The 16,341-nt window shown below is 46.7% G+C and overlaps 1 protein-coding gene and 1 pseudogene across 1 annotated transcript in view; both read right to left on the bottom strand.

The window, feature by feature from the left end:
- The window catches only part of LOC119444316 (uncharacterized), a 51,160-nt gene that overhangs the window by 17,161 nt on the left and 17,658 nt on the right, over positions 1-16,341 (bottom strand). The window contains exons 3-6 of the mRNA XM_037708732.2: positions 9,022-9,223; positions 4,786-4,889; positions 3,860-4,056; positions 398-563 (exon numbers count right to left, since the gene is read on the bottom strand). Of these exons, the coding sequence (XP_037564660.2) occupies positions 398-563; positions 3,860-4,056; positions 4,786-4,889; positions 9,022-9,223 (669 nt within the window). The remainder of the gene's footprint in view (positions 1-397; positions 564-3,859; positions 4,057-4,785; positions 4,890-9,021; positions 9,224-16,341) is intronic.
- LOC119446929 (U2 spliceosomal RNA) lies at positions 6,279-6,459 on the bottom strand (annotated as a pseudogene).

Raw genomic sequence — 16,341 nt, 5'->3', positions numbered from 1 at the left:
AAAAGCAAACGTAAACATCAATAGCAACAAACTAAAACATCCATCGGTGCATCGCTCCAAACTGCCACCAATACTCGAGGCGTCTGTGGATCGCGTACCCCACATCGCATCTATGTCCCGTCTTGAGACCAAGTGCGGTAGGCAGGGCCGATGTGCGGGCCGGAGAAGTAATACCAGGGCTAATTGTTGCCAGACTGGTTTGCAGACTTCAGAGTGAGAATCAACTAAAGCGAGGACGAGGCCAAATGGCATGCTTTTCTAGTAGGTGTTGCTTTCTCCTGTTGAGCGTTTCGGAACCTTCTCTGCGAAAGGCCATCGAATATTCCATAACGTGTCTAGGTGCTTCTGAATCCTCTAGCACGCTCTATGCAGCTGATGAGTGTCGACGGCTACTTACATTATGCGATGTCAAGGCGTCGACTATTTCAGGGACTTCCCAAGAATCCACCAACACAACATTGCCGCCGCAGCACACAATGAAGAAAGCGTAGGAAAAGGCAAAGAAGTACGAAATGTTGCGGAATCCAAGCCACACGTCCTTCTCCGAAGCAAGGTGCAGGGCGCTGTAAGAGCAGAAGAAAAAAAAAGTTACGCAAATGTACATCATCTCAGATTGTATGTCCTTTGACTTGACGCTATAACTGTCGACTGACCTCTAAGGAATACACGCCGTGCAAGACGTACAAAAAAGGAAAACGGAAAAGAAGCTCTTTTTCAGCTGAGACAAACAAATAATCAGAAATTGTTACTTCTCATCATTATTTTTCTTTCGAGACGATAGCTCTGGAATGATCATGTTAAAGGTGTCGCATGATCGAGATTTGTCGCAATATATTGACAAAGCCTATCAAAATGACAAAGTATGCTATACATGTGTGGGATGACTGTATGCTATTTGGGGCTCCAGCAAGCGTCGCCACCGGGCAAGAATAGACATAAAGCTACTGATTACCGCAACACTGTATTGCAGGTATGCCGCATAATTCAAAATGCATTAGTCTTTAGAAATTGAAAAGAAACAAACATATTCAACTTCTTTAGACCCTGATAGCAAAATTAGGTACTAAACGATAAGTGGTGCACAAGAAAACTAGGAGATCGCATAGTTGTCAGTCCGTGGAATACGTCATTGTCACGCACTAAAATATTGACAGTGACTTCAGCTTACGCAAAAGAGAGTGAAGGCGAAAGCCTGCGCGCTCAAGAGACATTCAATAAATGACTTGACATTCTCATTCGAATGCGTAGTTAATTATTACTTGTTTTTTCAGACCAAAGGTCACGTGTTCAATTGTCCTAATTGACACTACCTCAATTAACTGTGATTCAATTAACCTTGCCCTAATTAACACCAAAGATCGTGGGTTTGACTCCCACCAAAGGTAGGGGGTGCGACTTCCACCAAAGTCTTCGTTCGAGTGCTTTGATTAACTCTTCATACAATAACTGTGCCTCAAATAACTTCGCCTAGCTTAGCGCCAGATCACATTCTATCACAGGAAGAAAGATAGGATATTCCATAGCCTTTGAATTTTCACTGAGTACGGAAATATTTCACGTGCTGCGCTAATTTTTTCAAAATGCCGTTACTTCTTCATTGGTTCCCCACAGACACGCCTAGCTCCCTTTTTCTGTCTTCAAAAGAACGATTCTATTCGTATTTTATGTCTTCATTGTACCTATGATGGCATATCTGACTCTGTGTGGCTTTCGATTCTTGAATATGTAAGCCGAAATATTCAGGATGCTGAAGGTATGATTTACCCCTATTAGAAAGAAGGTGCTTAGCACAGCCTGTATTTTGCATCCGTGCGGGGTACATTTGTCACGTCGTACAGCCGCCATTACGGGTTGCTAGATTATTGCAGTCCTTTCTTGGTTCCTTCTTCTGGTCGGGCAGTACAGAACTGGTCTGTCGCGCGGCGCTTGGGCAATCACGCTCTCGCGGCGGGTTCGCGTTCCCATCCGTGTCTGTCCGCTGCCGGTTGCTTGCTCTGCGATTTCTGCTTCGCCTATTACACGGTGATCAGTGTCCCGTCCATGAACTCGCCTGTTATTTCCTCGGCACAAAAATTTGTTACATGTTACCGGGCGTACAGTTAAATCGTGGGCAACAAGTGTTAAACGCACCTGCATTTTACTCGATGGCCGTGGCATTTTATCGCCGCGTACAATAGGCATGTCCTGATGTAGACGTCCTCGAAAACGGTGTTGTAGATACAATGTCAGCCTTACTGCTTTCTCTGGTTCCCCCAGCGCGCCACGCACGTTCCAATAATGTGTCGTGGGGTGAGATAACGGCGTTCTTTCTGCCTGGCCATCTACGCGACTTCATGTGGCATCTAGTGTGGCAAGTGCTTCCAACGCGTGACAGATTAGAGCGGTGGGGTATGGCCCAATCTTAGTTGTGTCCCAATTGCTCCCTTCAAGAATCCAACAGACATGTGTTGCTGCAATGCGTCGTTGCTGGGGTTTTTTGAAGGGCCATGCATGCTGACTTCCGTGGCCTTGGAGTTAACCGCTTCATTGCATCTGGTGGTTGCTCACGTGGCCGCGCAAAGCGGCCAAGTGAGCAATTGCTGCGGGGGCCTTTTGTTTATGGCGTAACTGCTGCGAGGCAGTTGCCGCGGGACACCGCCGCCGCGCTCTGTTTCCACTTCTGGAGAGGCTATACTCTGAGCTACTGCCAATGTCAGAGGAGTTTTTGTTCCTTGGGGAAGAGGAATTCCTGCGATAGTGGTCATGCCGTTTCCTGTCGGTGGCTGATGGACGCGTATGGCCTAATTTCCGACCAGCCTGGTTCTTGTAGCCAGGCCATCAAAAGTATTCATTCATTATACATAGCGTGTACACGTGCCCGTGATTTTTGTGTGCGCGTGATCTTGTACGCGTAATCATTTTTTAAATACACATCTCATAGCATCACTACAAAGTTATGTAAAGTGCCTGTGTCAAATCATCATTGCAAATAACAATTCTGTACACTGTTTATATTCAACATCATTTTATATAATGTGACAATTAGTTTATGTGTAACTGTGCGTTTCCGTGGGTCAATGTGGTTATATGTTAGTGAGTGTGGACTCAGACATTTCTACGATAACGTGCCATGTATACAGTGCTCCGTACTTTGTATATGTTATTGTCCTAGTGGACTTGTGCCGTCATTGTTACTCAATGTTCGTATCGTCTTTTGCTGAAATGAATTTTTTCTAAACACGATTTCGCTTCGACGACACGTTTTTGCTCAAGGGCGTTGAAGGTCAACTGAACGATGAGACATATAAGACTTTCGTCTTAATAATTTATGAAGAACCTCTAGCGCGCGCTTTTCTCGCATGTCAACAACGCCACTTTTATCGCTATAGTCATTGGTGCGTCTAGCCACTAATTCGCACAGAAATGGACAAATGATGCTGTAAAATAGAACTCTGTAATGAATTTGAAACCGTATGAAATTTCAGTTTCGAATCTGTAAAGAAACATGAATTTCCAGTCCAGTAAAACAGCTCGTTACCACTGCCTCCCATAGTGCTTTCTGCTTCACAATACCAAACTGTATTTCTTGCGCAGCACGCCTCTGAATTGTAAAATGTATGGCAGCCAGCGGATGCTTGGCATTTAAACCAAGTGGTGGGAAACACATCATAGAGAATTTTTATGTTACTTTAGTGGGAGACCAGTTCTTCTGCAGTAGCACATGATCACATAAGGATTCTTCCGAGAGCTTTTCTCTACTGGTACCAAACGTAAGCAGTGCCTACTGAAGCTCCGTGTGTTCGTCGAAACCTTTGGACGTGATGGAGAAATGACCGTAAGGACAACAGTGATGCCATGAAAGCAATGAGGTGTTACTCACTCGCGACAGCATATTTGCGCGATGAAGCTTTGTTGCGTGACTTCGACTGATTTGGAAGCACTGGTCGTTCCAGACGTCTGGGTTATGAAGGCAATGTTTTCCGGGGAAATGGCGCGATCAGCGTATTGAAGTTCTGAGCACTCCTCATAGTTAGAAATCCATGTAAAGTTGTCCACGACATTCGTCGCAAGCCAGCCCTGCAGAACACAAAACAGTCGCTGAAGGCTGAGTTTGGTCGTCTATGCTATGCATGGTTCATTTTACACGATCATGAATTGTGGCTAAGATGGTTTTTCAGCGAATCGTCTTCGCTAGGCAAATGTAACAGACATCTTGGTAACACTTTGGCCCAGCAATACAAAAATGAGAGTACTGGTAAACAGAGGGACCGTATCTGCTGTTCGAGGTTCATAAGCCTTCCAGTTGCACCAGTTTGAAATGGTAAAGCAAACGTTTTCCTTTGTGTAAACTGTTTGAAACGCAGTTTAGTTTTAATTTCGTATAAGCAACATGGTTTGGCTGTTTCTTGGAATTGCGCAACTCATTTGTGAAAGCCGTTGTGGAGAAGCATCCATTGTGAACGTGAGCGACTTTCATCTATGTCAATCAAAGGAAGCTGGTGCAGTGCTTAGGTACCCTAGTTAATCCTAACCAGACCAATCATAAACGTTCGAGCCAATATTTACCCAGGAATGTGCTTGTGAAATGTGTGGAAATTTATGCGTGAGAAGGAAAAGCGGTACCGCAAAAAATAAGAAAAAAAAACAAGAGAAGAAAGAACCAATACAAAGACTAGATTAGATGCGTCCGTCGTGTGTGTTCTCCTCGTCCTTGTTTCTTTTTCTTGCACTAGCGTCTTTCCTTCTCATCTGTGAATCAACTCACCCAAGAAACTGTTCTACTAAGTAAAAATTTATATGTGATACCTTCAGAATGACCTGGTCTCTTATCCGGTTGAATGTTGGCGCTGTGACGCCATCGGCAAGCACGTACGTGGAATCTGTCCTCTTTACGTCCGCCAGAAGCTCCTCTAAATGACAGAATAAGACAAATACAAATAACAATAAATCACGTTTATTTGTTTTCAATGGATTTGCGCATCAAATGGAGTTAAAATATAACTCTGCGATGATGCATGCAGCATATTTGTGACATTTAACAGCGGAGCCTTTTAAGCCGGGCGCAATGTGTCTGCTGAATCCAAAAACGCGGGCCGGTCCTGGCGGCAGTGCAGAAGGGTCCAAGCGCAATGGCACATATCCCTGTGACCTAGCGAAGGTGAACCTGGTTAAGTCTAGTTAAGCATGGTTGGGACTAATAAGCTTAGTCAGTCATCAATATGCAATCGATAGCCAATCGATAGCTAACCGATAATCAAGCAATAATCAATAAATTCTGCGAAATGCTGGTGATGACTTGGTGGTGCTTAGCCTAGCCCAAATGCCAGGACTAGCTAGATGCCCATCAGCTCCATTGTCTCTCTAGCATTGTACCTCCAGTGCAAGCTACGCTAATATTTTTTTCATAGATAAAAGTCAATCGTAGTACAAGAGCTCACCGACACTTGTCACAGCTTGCCAGCTAAGTCATGAGAATTGCTATTTTTCTGGGCTCTAAGCGTAAGTGTTCAATGTTCTGTGCACCTAACTGAGGTGTTATGAGCGATTTACCTGTCCACGAATGCAATGTGATGGGCCCACGTGTACACTTTTCCGTACGGTGGTTGGCGCGAACTACGAACATTGAATACACTTTACAGTATTGATTGGTTTCAACTGATTAGCCTGCACTAAAAAACTAGACTACGTTTTAGTTTACTATTATTCTTTCTACGTCGGATTCTATTTCACAGGTAGTAACATCACAGCGACATGGACTTCCACAAATATATCTTAGGGGATCACCGCGGCCGCGAGGCTCACTAAATGAAATGCGTTGTACATTCAACACCGAATTTCCAACGTATTTTAGGAAACTTTGCGTCACAGGCATCGTAGCTCGATGGTGCACGAAATCTGACGGACTGACGACCTCAGGAATTTGTCAGCATATGAAGGCATTTGATTATTTTAGCTTGACGCTTACTTTCCATTCCGCTCGTGCTATGCACGGTGTGGTGTGCATGCAGCTCCTCCGCAGGAACGGAATCATGTGTGCCCTTCACGCTCATGCCCGCAGCGGGAGGCAGAACGTGGGCCAGACTCCCCTGATATGTTGTTTTTGCGCGTTGCTTGTGTCTCTACAGGTTTAAGGGCTCGTATGTACACACCAGCGGGAAAACGTGCGTGGCAAGACGCAAACGGCAGAAAGCGCACCGCGAGAACGGGCTGGCGTCAACATTTTCGAGTAAGTCTCGGAACGAATTTTATAGCAAAACTCTATATGGCTAGTATCCTGCGGATAGGTGTCCGTATACCAATATCTGTGGGCCGATCCTGAAGATAGTGCAATACCGCGGCGAAGGAGAAGCGCGCTTCAAGCACTCCAGAAACTTGCAAAAATAAGATTAATATTTTGGGTCCAAATACAACCCTTATCAAATATTAAGCTGATAAGAACAGACACTACACTTTGACCCGCTTCGGCCACGTCTACGTTAACACCATGCACGTGTATGAAATCCCGCGTATTCAAACTAGTGCCTGCAAATATTAGTGTCTTCTGTGTCCGGCGTGAACAGAATAGGGAATGGGCACGGCGGTAGCGGAAGGAGACCACCGATGATGAGAAGGCCGCGGACACAAAACGGTAAGCGTGCTGCCCGCCAGGACCGCGAGGCGGAAAAAAATTCGAACCGTCCATGTGGCCCTGATCCCGGAAACTTGGAACGTTTCACCGGAGCAACGGTCAACCACCACATACACAGCCTCGCTGGTCATCTACTTTCACGGAGTGGAATGACAATGATTTTTGATTTTTTGGCGGGAAATGCCGCTCGCCGTCGATCTGGGAGGACAATGAGAAGCGAACGTTCTGTACACGTGGGCAAAACGCAACGAGAAACTGTCACCCTCTCTCAGCATTGCTGATAACGGAGCAGTGATTCCTGCTGGGAGAGAATCTATCTCGCGCTTGCAGCAGTGGCAAAAACGTCCGCAAGTATGGCCATGCCAATGCTGGTGCGTTTTGGGAGAACCCCAGGTGGTCGAAATTATACCGGAGCCTTCCACTATGGCGTGCATCATAATCAGAACTGGTTGTGCCACGTAACACCCCAGAAAGAAGAAGAAGAGCCGCTTTCCGCGTGTGTTATCCCCGCTACTGTGAATATGCCTTCACGGCCCGCGCGCAGGCCGCGAATGCTCAGTCGATACCATGACAGCACGTCGGCGTCGAAGCCATCTGCAAGAATTTGCCTTTATCACAGTACAAATTGCAAGACATAGATATATTAACAGATGAAATGCAGACCGGTTAACCCGAGTCCTGATCGCTACCGTGCAGTCGGGGAAGCTCTAGAAAAGATGAGCAGAAAAGAAGACAAGATATAATAGAATCTGCCAGGAGCAAGAACGCAGTACCGATGCTTTTAAACTACTTATCCTTGGGAGGCAGCTTTCCAGCCGACGCCCTGAGACCCCTATTGACGTTTACGGCGCCAGCAGCGCTGGTCGGAACATGTAAAATTTGATCAAGTGCTTCTCTTTAAGCGTAGCGCATGTAGAACAATAATGCACATGTCGTTCCGCGAGTTTTATTCAAGCGTTGGAAAATGCATATCTGCGGGCATTTTCCAGGATGTCCTCGCTAAACTTGCCAATATAGTGTGTTCAAGATCTGTGTCATCTGTCAGACACATTTCTTTCTGCATAAGGGTCATCTGCCGTGGTCACATCGTTAATCGAACACTCACTATGTTTTGGCGATATACTAATGCGTGCAAATGATTCTAGTGGGAGATGTAGTTACTGATGAAATCTAATTAAGATAAAGTTCTACGCCCGAGACGGCTTGGGTTACTTCTCAGGGAAATAAAGGTGAAAGCTTGATTCCATTTTGTTTGGCACTACGCCGTATAACACCGCCTGTCACCTCGTATAGCTTGGGGAACTCATCTTGCTGGTGTGGCCGAAGTCGAGGTCTTCTATCGCATTTTTACTGGAAATCTGGATTAGTGATTAGAGAGTTCTCAGGTGTTTCTTATGCTAGAACAAGTCCACAGCTGGTGGTGAGCATTCACATCTCATGGCAGTGACTTCCACTTGGGGGCAAGTGCTATATATCTCGTAGACTGATACCTTTTCACTGCACGAGTTGTAGCTTTTGACAGCGCTCTTAGTTTCTTGGAACAGATAATTAACGAGCGTAGACTGCACGTGCGACGGTTTCACATTTGTCCCCCACACGCGGAAGAGACGAACAGCAAAAGAAGGCTTATTTACCACTCAGTGGTGTGGTCTGTCTTATTTTGCTGTTGTAAATAACGTGTTTGTTTTCTCTTCTTAGCTTCAACCAAACACAAATGAGAATAGCATTTTTTTTTCAGAAGCGCCCTTGTGGCCGCTTTGCCTGAGAAAGCTCTCAGAGTAAGTTGTTCACGATTAATGTGCGGGATAGATCGGCATGGTGATTCGGCAAGTCAGATCGGCATGGTCATTGATTCAGTCATTCGGATAGATCGGCATGTCACCATCCCTTGGCTCTCGTTAAGCTTAAAAAAATGAAATTATGGGGTTTTACGTGCCAAAACCACGATCTGATTACGAGGCACGCCGTAGTGGGGGACCCCGGAAATTTTGACCACCTGGGGTTCTTTAACGTGCACCTAAATCTAAGTACACGGGTGTTTTCGCATTTCGCCCCCATCGAAACGCGGCCGCCGTGGCCGGGATTCGATCTCGCTATCTCGTGCTCAGCAGCCCAACACCATAGCCACTGAGTAACCACGGCGGGTCTCTCGTTAAGCTGCGCAGTAGACTTTTTTGCTAAAGTAAAAAAAGAACATGGAAGAGCGAATAATTCGAGAAGATGTATACTGATTGTAATCGACACAAGAAAGTAGTACTAATATGATAGTAACGAACAGCTTCTTTTCATTACAGCGAAATGAAGCAGTGAACGTCTTCTCTAATTCGGCGCCAAGAAGTTGGTTACACACAGAAATTTGTTATCTGGAGGACTTCTCTTTTTTCCCTTTCTTTTCGAGTGAAGTTTCGGCTTACCGGTTGTGAAGGTTATGTCCGATGTCACAAATGTCGCTCCCGACATGATAACGCCGCAGAGAGCGACAAAGCTGTCAATGTTGTTGGTCACGTGGCAGTACAGGCGTTCTCCAGGGCCGATTCCTAGACATTGCAGTCGAGCAGCACAACGCTGAACGTTTTGCAATAGGTTCGTAAAGTTTAAGCACTGATCCCTGCATACCTGTAAAAAAAGAAATATACGTTACGGGGATGAGTTTTAAGGCCTGACTCAAGATGAAGTAGGCTATCAGGAGAGAGAGAGAGAGAGAGAAAACATTTATGGTTCATGAGGTGGGGCGACTTCCTCGCAGGGTGGAGCCCTTCGTTCAGGATGCCATTGACTCCCGCCACCCCGCGTGCCCACTGCATCAGCCGTCGCTTCTCTTGCGGTTGTGAGCTGGTCAGCGCAGTCTCCCAGGAGGAAGGTAAAGGTGAAGGAATAGGGGAGTAGCCCGGAGGGTGTGAGCACTCCCAGGTGCAACTGTAGTAACTGTAGGAAGCGTGGAAAGCATGACACCTGGTTGTGCGAACAAGAATGAACGTTTATTCAGAATTCTGTAGTGGTTTTATACCCGCGCCAAGCGACTGGAGCATGCGCAATTACAAGGCGTCCAGGCACGTGCTGTGATCGACGTTCGTCGGCGCGCGGCACTGGGCGGCCTACGATACCGCACTTCCTCCCCTCTAAGTTAGAGCCTGTCCGGGGGCTTACGAGTGCGGGTGGAGCGTCTGAGCGGAATCGGTTCCGTTGTCGACACTGGGCTCGCTGTGGGCTCGATGCAACCTCCAGACGCTTCATCTCCCATCTCGGGCTGTCCAACTTGCAGGGCTTGACTGCTTGTTGATTGGGTGTCGCCGGATGAGGATGGCCTTTCCTGCGAAGCTTGCTCTGCGGCGAACTGCGTTTCGCAATGTTCCTTCTTAAACGGCGTCGAAGATTGGCGTGGTCGTACCTGATCGACGTGCCTTCGCTGCACCGCTTTTGGCGGGTCGACGGTTAACAAACGCTTGCCTTCCACAGTCGTCACGGTTCCCGGAAGCCACCTTTTACCAAGCTGATTAAACTGTCGAGTCCACACTTGTGTTCCAGGAACAAAGTGTTGCACTCTGTTACTCGGGACACCGTTGACGGTAGCACTCTTGCCCGCTCCAACGTCCTCTTCAAAGTGGGTACTTAGGCGAGTGCGAGGTTGGAATCCTAACAGCATTTCCGCGGGCGACTGCTCTTCTCGGGTGGGCGTGGTCCTGTAACGTAACAAAAATTTGGCAAGTCGGCTTTGCAAAGTTCCCGCTTGGCATTTCTTTAAGCCCTCTTTGATGGTGCGTACTTCCCTTTCCGCCAAACCGTTCGATTGAGGGTAGTATGGCGCAGTCGTTATGTGGCGCACCCCATTTTCCCGGAAGAACCGCACTGTCTCGGCGCTGGTGAATTGCGGACCATTATCCGACACGACAGTCCGCGATAGGCCAAAGCGTGTGAAAATACACCTAAGTGTGTCTACTGTAGTTGCCGCCGTCGCAGTCCTCAGGGGCACCGCCTCTATCCATTTTGTCTCCGCTTCTACGAGAACGAAGATCATATGCCCTTCCAGGGGACCGGCAAAATCACCGTCTGTTCGTCTTCGGCCAGTTTGCCGGGACCTGTGCTGTGGGCATGGGCAAGCACTGCACGCATTGGGGACACCGCTTTACCAGCTTCTCAATATCCTTGTCTAACCCTGGGTACCAAAATACTGAACGCGCGATGTTCTTCATTGCAGTCATCCCTTAAAAAATTTCTAGTAACTTTGAATTAATTTTTTAGACAAATGTTACTAGAACCTACCAATGGTCTATTGAATGTTTTCAAACCGTTTTTAAACTTCCTAATAATTCATTCCAACAACCTGTCGACTATTGACCACCGATATTGAATAGAAATCATATTTACAAACTTTTCTTGAACGATGAATGAACATCCCTCAAACATTAAAAGCAGAGCATCTTTATACTCCTTAGAAACATCCTTGTAACTTTTTTCCAACTTTCTGTTGCTTGACCTAGAAACATCCTAGCAACTCTTTTCCTACTTTTTTGCTGTTAGCCCTAGAAACATCCTTGTAACTTTTTTCCAATTTTCGGTTGCTTGTCCTAGAAACATCCTGGCGACATTTACCCACATTTTCTAGCATTTTAAGATTTTTCTGGTAGTGTTCTGGTGTAACCTTCTACATGAGTGGGATATAAAAGTATGTACCTGTTAGCGAAACACATCAATCTTTTCAAACACTGATAATTTTTCCCAACCCTTTCATACATGTCCTCAGAAGCCACAAACAAGCAGTGACTATAGTGTGGTCTTGATATCTTCTGTGTTCTTGATATCCCCCTTGCTGCAAGCCTAAAGGAGGAAAAATGCAATAATAGTTAATGTGAATTGAACCTGGACGAGCATGATGCAGTCATCCACAAGAATTTGACTTCAAATGACCTACAGTCAAAACGAAGATTTCAACTGACAGCCTTGCCGCACATACTTAGAATGGCATTCACACCTCTGGGGTGCAAAGATTCTTTTTGGGCGACGTCCTTGTGGGTATTGTAATGCCACCCAAAAAGTCACTGAAGCATTGCTGAAGCAGTACTGCTGCACAGAATATGCACGTGTTACATGTAGGAATCATACACTTGTGTGAAGTAGCCGTAAATCAGTTGCAGTAAAGATATTCGAAGTTTTTAGAACGGCTTCAGCGAGATATAGGCCTAACTCAATAAATGCGATGACATGCGTAAAGCACTTTTTGCCTAAACCATGTCTATAAGTGGCAGAAAACATTTTATAGACCATCTAGTGCGCATTATTCAGAGTTTGAAAATTCAATTTGCTAAAAGCACAACAAATAATTATATTAAAAAGTGATTATTTCAATAGTTCCACCAAGTGCAGGGCAGCTTGAGCATGAAACAAGCTTCCTTGTGACATCGCAGGAAATCCGAGGTAGCGAACATGTGGTACCACTAACCACAGATGCAAACATCAGTTCTGGGCAGTAAGTGCTGTTACGATGTCACCGGAAGCTTGTGTATTAGGCAGCTGACAAGTAATACGAAAGAGAGGGTAAAAAGGATTGTTTGCATTTCAGATAAGTGACAGCAAAGAACAAGCTATATCCAACGTCAACTGGAGAAGGGCAGAGACACGCAGAAAAACAAAGCCAATCTAAAGGCGAATGCTTGGCGTTCAGCTGCACTGTCGTGGCTTGCAACTACTGCACGCAGAAAAAGTGCCATCGTAAGGGTCAACGCTCAGCGTTCAGCTTCACTGTCGTGGTGGCTTGCATCTACTGCACTGGGCGAATTGTTATGATTTAGCAGTTTGCGTTACCACCGCAAGTTTCTGTAGCATACAAAGGAGACCAGCTTTCAGCCTGAAGCCAACCTGCACTTGGGGCGCATATTGAACTTCTCCCATTGAAGGGTTAATGGTCTGTTATATGCTTGAGGAATTACCTTCTCATACTGTAGCTAGGGATTCAGCAGCTACCTAATAAAGAAAATTTTGTTGTTTGTACGCTAATTTTAGATGAAGTACGGTATGCAATATATAAGTGTGACCGAGTAGAGGGAACAATATAGGTGCACAGGCAATAGTGTGGGAAGTGAGCTTCACAAGACTGCATAATGAAAATGACAAAGGATACACATCTCGAGGCATCACGCTTCTCAACGATTATCTTAAAAAGGCAATCTGACTATATTAATATTCAGTCTGTACAGGGTATATCATGCAGTTACTCAAGTCAGAGTTATATTTAACTCAGAGGAGGCTAGTTAAAGGTAAGTTCATTAAACTGAGGGTCCTCCAGATGACCAAAAGTGAAATGCAAGTGATTTGCCACTAGAAATCATGAAAATGGCACACAGAATAAAATGATTGTATATTACACAAACATATCCTACAACACACAAGGCAGTGACAGTTTTGTACGCCCCTCTGTGAAAACACGCAGATCAGGTGTTTTATCGTGGTGCTCTCCAGCTTGCAGCAGTGCTGAAGGTTCCTGCGGGATGCCTCCAGAATCCGCATAGCCTTCAACTGCAAGAAATGAATAATTTATTGCAATCTGAAATGGAAACCTGTCATATCAGTGTAATACTGAATTGCAAAAAGAGCCTCACGCAAGCAGCAACATTAATGTGCGTCTCGTACAAATCTCTCATCATTATATCTCAGGAAGTTACACGGTTATTTTGCAACAAGTCAGATTCCAGGTCTTATGTTTGCAGCAAACATAAGACTACCAGGAAAATCACCGAAATTCAAATATGTAGTAAAACAAAAGAGCGTTGGATTACGATAAAATTATTGAGCAGATGAAAAGTCTTTTGATCCCTAGGCCGTGTTCGTATAGCGATGGTATTCCTTCTCGCTCTTTGTCAGTGGTTTGACCGACGCTCCGTCCGTGTTATGAGCTGGAATAGCCGGCCGTTCACGGTGGGTGGTAAGAGTGACGTAGGATCGAGCGCAATGTATCGCTACGAAATCGCAGCCCTTACTTTATTACTGCAAGGCACAGTCATTACCTATGACTGGAAGAGCTGACATACTGTTCTTTAGATGAATATGTATATATAGTAAAAGGCAGTGTCTGATTGAGATGTCTCGATTAAAAAGAAACCTCGTCATTACAATATCGGCGTATATCTTCCCTGCAATATAGAACACGACATGTTCCATAGTTCAATATAGAATACAGACAGGTTCTCGCGACGCGGGCCTTCAAAGTGAACTGTATAAAAAAAAGTCTTCATACAAGCTAATATATGCGCAAGCGTCAAACATAGCTATCCTGTGCCAACGCGTGAAGCCCATGACACATCGACGTATACACACCTGCAGTGAACTCGCGTAAATGCCTACATAAGGAATAATTTTCTGCAGGGGAAACTACCCAACAAACTAACTTTCAGTGTTTCCATAATTGTATTCCCATTCAGTTATAGCAATCAGACGGGGTAGCATACTTCACAGGAAAATGCAAGTACGCGATAACATCAACGGAAACTTTCGTAAAATTGCTTACTAAATGTGCACAGAAACATAGACAACTTACGCTCAGAATGCGCTATGCTCTAGTCACACAAAGCTCATTACATGAACCATAAGCTACAACAACGCGCCCAAGCACCAAACTTGCTTACCTTTCAAGACGTAATCAGCAAACGCTCCTTCGTCTCACATGTACCGTGGCACCAACTCTCTTTCGGGCGCAAACACTGTAGAACTGCTGATGAACTACAGCACCACGAAAGCACAACCTTCAACAAATTCTTCCATACACTGTGACTCGAAGCGCCAGTACCAGGCTTTTCACGAGAGAGCGCTGGCAGGCGGGAACAAAGGCAGCTGGGACGGGCGCTGTACTAAGACACTGTTGACACTGGCGTATCGCACGAAACACACGGCATTTCACGAGTCCAGAGGTTGTGCGATGGTTAACGCACACGATAAGGAGCACATTTTGCCTAGGCACTTGTAATATAAAATTCAACTACCGCCTCACTGCAACGAGCACTCGCGCACAGCCAACGTGGTCCATACACTACAGCAACTTGGATTGGATTTGATTTATTGGCAACGGATGGATGGATGGATGAGGCTGAACCCTTTAAATCGGGCGGTGGCATACGCCACCTAGCCATGACTATTAAAGCGATCGTACCAGTTGCGCCAGAATGCCGCATACGAGCACATCTCTACGGAGCAGAGCGGACGAAAGGGAACGCCAGCTGCTGCCGTAGAGCGTGAATAATTGAGTGAGGAGAAAGTGCATCGCCTTTGTACAGGATCGCATTATATACGTCAGTTACTGCCCAAAGAAGTTTAAAAAAATTCCGCTTCTAATTTTGTCCTAATTTTTGTTCTCAATCTTACTCAAGCTGTAATTTATAGTACACTGAAATTTCATTTGTCATTTCCAATTGCGACGTTAAAAATTACGTCTACTTACTAATTAAATTAAATTCTTGAATTCAATTAATAAGTACAAGTAATTTTTACCTATGTTGGCCTTGGTGTCATTGTTTGTTGGCTTTTTGTGATATGCTTATATATATATATATATATATATATATAATGGAATCAAGGAGATACAGACACAGCACTCGTTCATTGGGCCTGCTGTTCTATTCTGTGCCTCATCGTCTTCTCTTCCGGTGTCCGCCTGGCGAGCGCCCGCGGCCAAGTTCACTTCGTCTTTACACTCGGCCACGCTGCAAGTTTCCGGCGTGCTTGCAACAAAGAAACTTGTCCAGGGTGTGAGGTCGTCGTCGGTGAGCCGTCCAGTGCGCAACCAACTTCTGTGGCGGTCGGCACTGAGTGGTGCGCTCGGGTCGCATGTCTCGCCGATGACTGTCCCGTCGCATTTGGCAAAGCGCGGCCGGCCGTCTCGGACACCGAACCGCCGTCTGTCTCGCCAAACGGGGACGGCCGCGCTGGTAGCGGTCATCTGTCCCGCGTCGGGCCGGCATGCCATGTGTTGGAGGCAACGACGGGGGGAGCGTCCATGCCGACGTGTGACGCGACCCGCGCCCTCGCAGCGCTGCAGCCTGCGGTCAAAGGCACTTCGAGGTGCCCGACCCGAGAGGTCTAGGCAAAAGGTCGCGTGCAGCCGAACTGTCCTGGTCAGAAGCCGTGCCATGGGAAGCAGACACCCGACCCGCAATGTGCGCCGTGAAAGTTGGAGTTACGAATCGATTAACGCTCGAAACTGTAGAGAGCCGTGTGCGCGCCGAAAGCGCTGGCCTCCTGGGCCTCTGGTTTGCCGTGGCTCTCCCGCAGCCTCCCAGCGGCGCCTGAAAGCACGTGGCCAACGGCCGCCCTGAAGTCAGGAGTGTGATTCGCGTGTGGAGCCCAGAGACCACGTCGCCAACAGCAGCGCATGGAATGTCATCTCGGGCTCCGGCAACGATGGTGTGGTGCCGGATACCGAAGCACAGTCCGAGACCCACGACGGGAAAAGCAGCTCGCAACCAGCGTCCACAGTGGAGCAGGCCGCGAGCCTGTCGGCCAAAAACCCGTCGGGTGCAGCCGTAGCGGCGAGATGGCGCTGGCCCTGAACCCCGTGGAGCCGCAGTCGCAGAAGATCGGCCGGCGCATACGACCATGCCGACGCAGGAGAGGTGGTCGCCATGCTCCTCCCACCGTCTCCGTCAGAGCCGACGGCGACACCCGGTGAGCCGGTGTCTGCGGTTGGGCACCCCGCGGACCTCTCCCTCCAGGCACTGCTGGGCACCACTGCCGCGTCAAGGTGGTGCATC

This window comes from Dermacentor silvarum, chromosome 3, assembly GCF_013339745.2.
Source record: "Dermacentor silvarum isolate Dsil-2018 chromosome 3, BIME_Dsil_1.4, whole genome shotgun sequence".
NCBI lineage: Eukaryota > Metazoa > Arthropoda > Arachnida > Ixodida > Ixodidae > Dermacentor > Dermacentor silvarum.
This window is presented reverse-complemented; position numbering and strand designations above follow the sequence as displayed.